General features: G+C 40.1%; 1 protein-coding gene across 1 annotated transcript; it reads left to right on the top strand.

Annotated features, from left to right (window-relative positions):
- Nucleotides 1–1,717: 1,717 nt before the first annotated feature.
- Nucleotides 1,718–6,151, top strand: RGS2 (regulator of G protein signaling 2). Its single transcript, XM_077823909.1, has 5 exons — nucleotides 1,718–1,873; nucleotides 3,190–3,291; nucleotides 3,401–3,462; nucleotides 4,357–4,523; nucleotides 5,096–6,151. The coding sequence occupies exons 1-5, from the start codon at nucleotides 1,767–1,769 to the stop codon at nucleotides 5,288–5,290; spliced, it is 633 nt and encodes a 210-aa protein (XP_077680035.1). The 5' UTR covers nucleotides 1,718–1,766; the 3' UTR covers nucleotides 5,291–6,151.
- Nucleotides 6,152–6,700: the final 549 nt, after the last annotated feature.

Genomic DNA, 6,700 nt, shown 5'->3' on the forward strand with positions numbered 1-6,700 from the left:
AGCTTTTACGTAAGGTGATTTACTTGTTTGCATGCTGAACTATATTCTCCATCTGTGTATTAAAGTGGCTGATGAAATAAACGATACCGAAGGTGGTAGGAGGCATGCTGCAATAATCATAGGTCAGGAACGTTACAATCTGAGCTGTATTGTGTGTTGGAAGATGGAGTAAAAGTACTGGTTTACACCAGGACACCCTCTGCTGGTTAAGATATTGTGGGAGGTAGCACATGCATGCTCAAATTGTAGCTAAAGGTTGAGGCATAGGGATAAACTATTACGGCTGCATGCACCAGCAGTAATTTGCACAATTGATTGGCAAATGGCAGAGTTATGAAAGCATGTGGAAGGCATGCCTGCTAGGTTTGGCACTCAGTCCTACTCTGAGTGGCAGCTGAGATCTCTGGATCGTAATACTTGAGCCTGGCCCTCTAATGCATGAGCTAAAAGACCCAGGTCTGCGAGCCAAGGCTGCAGCAGGCTCACCGATCTTTAGCTGGCCTTGCCACCACTAGTGGGGGACAGAGTGCCACACCGTGCAGGCATGGCTTACATCTATATGTTCATAATGATTATGAGGGGGAAAAATTGGTTCAAGTTATCACTGAGAGTACTGTACACTCAAAATTTCCATTTCTTTCTTTTGTAAGGGAATCTGAATCTGGCCTTAGAATCCTCCTCTATTCTTTCTAATGGGCTGTGCACTCTCAAAAGAACTGGCTTCTTGGAAAACAAAAACAGGTTTAGCATATGGGTTGTTATAAAAAAGAATTTCTAATGTATAGAACTGAACATAAACCTGTCACCAAACCCTAACCAGGTACTAGAGAGAATTAGCCCCTTCCTATGCCAAGTCATTGTGATCCCCTAAAAGACTTTCAGGCATCTATTAGAACAAGAACAAGCAGAGGTTGCACAAACATTTCCAAGTGCAAAACTTTTTGCATCACAGGAACTGTAACCTTTTAGTCCCAAAGGGACAATGTTAGGAATGCAGATGGTTCAGCAGTGATCCGGGTACATCTTCTCCTTACCAGACACAAGGGTAAACTGATGAGAAATATAAGGCATTGCTTCGCTTAGCTGGCATTTTAAAAATGAATTGTAGAACACTAGCAAGACAATTCCAGACTACTTTCAGATTGCTGAAAGTGCAGTAGCAAATCTTATTTTGTTAGCGCTATTGTTGTTAACATATTAATCCAGTAATAGAAATGTATTAATGTGTTTAGCCCTTTTCAAGGTATGTTTTCCTTTGGGGGGGGGGCCAAGGGGTAACTTTATAAGCACAGCAGCTAGACCCACCTTGCACTATTACTACCTATTATCTTTCTCTCCTTGTCGGATAATAAGCCAAGTCATTGATCCTACACTTCTGCCTTCAAATGTGCAGGGCACTCAAGCTTTGTGCATACACACAGCAGCCAAAAAAAAAGCTCTCTAACTTGCTGGAATCTGCAGTCAGGAGGTTGCAGGAACCAGACCGGTTTTTTGCAAGAGAAGACTGCATAAAGCAAAAGGGAACACTGCGTCAGCACTGTACTCAGTGTAAGAGCCTTTTAAGGACGTGCCAGGGGAGTGTGCTTTGGCGTGCTTCCCTACAAGCAAATCAGCGTGCTCAGGAGGTGTAACCGAAACGCAACCCATTCGCCTGCTGCCTTCTATAAAGAGAGGCTGCCTTTCTGGCTCTTCAAGTTCAACTTCTGAGTGAAGAAAAGGCTACTGCAGTGGCTGGCAAATCAGTCCTGGGATAAAACAAAAGAAGTATGCAAAGTGCAATCTTCTTTGCTCTTCAGCACGACTGTGGACAGATGGAGAGAACTCCCAGCAGCTGCCAAAACGAGGAGAAGAAAGGAAAGATGAAGAGAACTATGTGAGTGTATATATTTATAGCAGCTTTCGTTTATATAAAGAGCTACCCTTTGCTTTCAGAACAATGATTCAAACTAGGGAGGTTGCATCTCAGTAGGAAAAAAGAGAAACCATTTATGCTATTCGTTAAGCTATTTGACAGAGTTGACTTTTTTAAAAACTCACTTTGGGTGCAATATGTGAGCAGTGCAAGAGTGGGTTAATTTATGTATTTGATATCATAAGGAGTTTTTAAAAATGGAGAAATATCTCCACTGCAAAAACCCTGATGTGCAAAAAATCCTGTATTTGCTGAACTGATCATTTGATGAGAAATATAACTCAGTGGTAGCTCAGAAAAAATGTAGATCTTGTGCAGAAATGATTCACTTCAGTTCACGTTTGAGCGGTGAAAATGTAAGCACATTTTTCTCCCATTCTTTGTTCACTGCGCAAGCTGTGCAATTTTACATTGGATTGGTGTCTTCAAATGGCTCTGTCATTTAAACTTTTTTACAGGGTTTGCGCCTTGCCAAAGCAAAACAAAAACACTTGAAAATCTTCCATTGTTATGTTTATAATAAATATCCTGTTTGCACTATCTGGATAAGACATGATATTTTAAATGTAAGGGACAAAACTATTCTGTAATTCCCAGTTTCATATAGAGGCTAGTGGAGATGATTTTGTGCCACCGCTGCAGAGTTTAATCTCACCTGTTCCACAGATTTCACCATGTGGCCCTAAACTGGAGTAACTTCCCCACTTGAAAATATATTCTTTTAGATTGGGGAGATCCAGCTTTTGGCTCTTCCAAAAATCAAGCAGGAAGAGATTAAATCTCCAAATCCATATTGATGCACAATTGAAGAGGGTCTTCTAAATATCTGAGCACCAGGAGGCCCCCCACACAATAGTTTTCACTCAGCTAAAACTCCTACTGAGTACAGACAATAGTACTGGGGAAGAACAGAGGTCAGTGTGCTGTGTTCCTCAGATATAAAAGCACACCTCTTGTTATGAAATTCACAGATGCCTTAGTTACAATTAGTCACTTTCCAGTCACTGTGGGCTCTCTTGCTCCAGTCAGTGGAAAAACTGCTTTTGACTGAAATAGAAGGATTGGGTCCTGTTTTTTTTGAAATAGAAAAAAATTTTGAGCTTGCTCCCACAGCTATTAAGCAGGCAAAACTACCAGCAACTTCAAGGGAAATTCTGCATTTTCTTTATAGACTGGAGGATCAGTCCCATCTCTGATCAAAACGTGCAAAGCTGGAAGGATAGTTTCAGTTAGCTCATTTTAATGTATTTCCCCCCCTCTTCCTCTCTCTCTTCTAGCATTAAGGATTGGAAAACAAGATTGAGCTACTTCCTGCAAAACTCTTCCACTTCTACAAAAACAAAGTCCAACAAAAAAGGAAAGCAACACGCTTACTTCAGGTAACTTAAATATTCAAATTTCACTCAAACGAATCTGAAATATTTAATATGCAAGGAACAGAAATATATGCCGTGCAATCTAACTAATGTTCTCCGTCCTTTTATATAGACCTTCTCCTGAAGAAGCCCAGCTGTGGTCAGAAGCTTTTGATGAACTTCTAGCTAATAAATGTAAGTTAGTCTGAAAAGAGTAACAAATCAATGTAAAAATATAAACGTGTTATGGTCTCTCTGTAGGGTTTTGTAATAGGAAAGGCTACCTCAGATAAGAATTAGCAATGGTTTTCCATGTATATCAGGATTATAAATTGCCTTTTGAACAACCTCATGCATGCAGCTTGATATTGGTCTCAGACACTTCTATTTTTTAAACAACCCAAAGCCCCACTTCATAAAAAGTATGTTCTTTATCAAAGATTTTTGTGCACTTAGGGATCTACTTCAAGACAAATCCTGGTTCCAGTGCTATTAGATATATACACATTAAGCCACTGTGGACTTGATCCTGCAATAGAGTCTATGAGAGTTGAATCCGCTATAGGTTCTATAGGTTTTACAGCCGCTCTGCAAAGAAAACCACTTAATTGCTGAACAAACCCCCCCTCCCAAAAAAAATCAGCATTTGATAATCAACTTTGAGTCATTCTTTCCATTGCAAATGTCTTCCAGAGATTTATAGCTCTGTCGTAAATATTTACTCCAGTCTAAAGATTAACATACTAGAACTCAGATCTGGAGAGAAACTGTATAATGAGGAGTTTTGTTTTATGGTTGTTGGCGGAGGGTTTGTTTGTTTGTTTTAAGCCTAGCAGTATGTTAAAGGAAGTGTGCTGATTTTACATGGTTTTCATTTTTGGCACTTTTTCTTCAAAAATAGCTTCAGTTATTTAAAAAGAGAGTCTGGCAAACTGTAGGAGCCTAAATATATACTTTATATACACAGGCAATTATTTAAAGTGTTCTGACAACTCTGAAAGAAAGCAGATATATTTTTGGTAGGGGAAAATGCAAGATTTGTTTGGAATATTTTCAGCTCATACATTTCTCCCTTTTCTTGCTCCCCAGATGGTCTTGCAGCTTTTCGAACTTTTTTGAAATCGGAGTTCTGCGAGGAGAACATAGATTTCTGGCTGGCCTGTGAAGACTTCAAGAAAATCAAGTCACCACAGAAGCGGAGATCCAAGGCTAAAAAGATCTACAATGACTTCATTGAAAAAGAGGCTCCCAAAGAGGTAAAAAGTGGTTTTAAAAAACCCATCACTGCTAGTACTGAGCACTCAATTTAAGCACCACTTCAAGGCTCTCTCTCATCCCCATGTCCACTGTGGGCCCATGTTTTGAAATTTCGTTTCCCAAAATGCATTTATGTCCCTGAATGCTAATTATTAACATCCAAATATTACCTTGATACCATAATGTATTCATCCCAGTTTCCCATGTTGGAAAATTGGGCCAGGAGTGTTTTCACAGAGATTCTGGGTCAGATCCTCAGCCTGAGTACATCAGCAGAAGTCATTAAAGTCTACAGTGTATTTAAAGAGCATCATCATTGATATAAGATTATCATTTGAGTTTTTTCAGTTGCCCTATAGTGCAATACATTTCAGAAAATGTTCCTTATTACAAAACTAGGGATCTGATCTCTAGGGAGGAGGCCTTCAGTAGCTTCATTGGGAGCTTTGTCTGCCTCAAGGCTGCAGTATCAGGGCCTTAGTGTTAATGAAATCTCACTTTTATCTAACTTGTGTATGGTATTTGCTTGAGGTGAACACTCTCAGTAACACATTCCTGCATTCTATTTCAGATAAACATAGACTTTCAAACCAAGAACATGATTGCCCAGAATATCCAAGAAGCTACACACACTTGCTTCAATGCTGCACAGAAGAGAGTCTACAGCTTGATGGAGAATAATGCGTACCCACGATTTTTGGAGTCCGAATTCTATCAGGAACTGTGTAAACAGTCACAGATTACCAGGGAGCCTCAAGAGACATGAACTCTGAAGGGAAGGGAAGTGGAGAATTCTGTTTCACCTGCTAAGGAAGAAGGCCATGTGTCCTAGCAGCTCCATAACCTGAAAGACTGAAATCCTGAATGTACAGAAGGTTTGCCCAGATGTAGTGGGAAAAAATGGACAGAAATATAGCCTAAGGTGGTTTAGAGTTGAGTGGTAAATAGTGACGTTAGAAGCCTAGAAGATGGAGCCTGGAAAGCTGCTGGCCAGTGTCCAGGGATGATACATTTTCCATCAGTGAACAGTGCAGAGAGAAGGTATTGCCATGCATTATCATAGCCCGGTGTATTGTCAGACTCCTTATGTCACACTGAAAGCGTTGATACTGTAGGTCAGATCAGATCTGCCTCTTTTAAAAGTAAACAAGCTGTGAGGCAGCACGGTGAATCAAACATTTCTGGGAATTTGGACAGCTTTGAATAATTGATTGCTTATTTTTTTCCTAAACAACTGGCTGTGTGTTATCACTCACTCACTTCTTAATACTGGTTCCTTCACAGCCGCAAATAGATGCATCGGTCTTCCATGTGACACCAAACACTGTCACTGTATAGTGCAAAGAGATAAAGAGGGATACATAGCATCTTCTGCTTCAAAGAGGTGTAGAGTAGCTAACTACGCTATACAGGGCCAAATTCTGTCAGTGGGGTTTCATGCAGTGAAAGGAAGGGCAGAATCTGGCCCATAGCAAACAGGGGCTGTATAATACTACGTTATGTAGACTAAGGCAGTGTTGAACACTCCCATTTATGCCAGGAATGCCACAAATCCTGTCTTGAGGACAGCAAAACTTCAGGGAAGTTGTCTTTGAATTTTTTTTAAATAAATTATTTTGATACCAGATTTCTCTGAGTATATATTTTTTTGCTTCCTAACAACTTGTCTTGCCTATACTCCATGTATTTTAAAAAAATCTAGCTACACAAGACACTATCTAGCAATGGACAGATAGGCAGGGGAGAGCATATTGGGAATGGGTGCTATTCTACAGCAACCTTTCTGTTACAAGTGGGATCTTAATTTCTAGCACTTGATAAAGCTGTTAGGATAAGAACTGGCAGTGTCCCTAAAACAAACAAAGGCAGACAGGCATGCAAGCTTGATTAGTGCAAAGAAAAGCCTCCCAAAGTTTGCAAGACCAAGGAAAGCTTAAAAATCAGTGGAAAAATAAAGCACACAAAAGAGAAAGTGATCCTCCTCCTATCAGCCCTAGCTTAAACACTGGTGGGCAATATGCCCCACAAATCAGGCACATATATCATTGGACATGGCCGCAGATCTCACAGGTGGATTTACCAATTAGAAAAGAGCAATCAGTCCGTTTCCATTTTTTAAATGGATCACACACCTTTACTTACTGGGGCTGGAGGAGAAATAGGCAGTAGCATTATT

The sequence above is a fragment of the Eretmochelys imbricata genome, chromosome 8, assembly GCF_965152235.1.
Source record: "Eretmochelys imbricata isolate rEreImb1 chromosome 8, rEreImb1.hap1, whole genome shotgun sequence".
In the NCBI taxonomy this organism is placed as follows: domain Eukaryota; kingdom Metazoa; phylum Chordata; order Testudines; family Cheloniidae; genus Eretmochelys; species Eretmochelys imbricata.

Bases quoted from the DNA above. Each gene is read 5' to 3' on its own strand.
- RGS2 (XM_077823909.1), top strand. From the start codon at position 1,767: ATGCAAAGTGCAATCTTCTTTGCTCTTCAGCACGACTGTGGACAGATG. The intron at 3,292-3,400 runs GTAACTTAAATA...CCTTTTATATAG, and splicing joins AAGCAACACGCTTACTTCAG to ACCTTCTCCTGAAGAAGCCC. The intron at 4,524-5,095 runs GTAAAAAGTGGT...ATTCTATTTCAG, and splicing joins AAAAAGAGGCTCCCAAAGAG to ATAAACATAGACTTTCAAAC.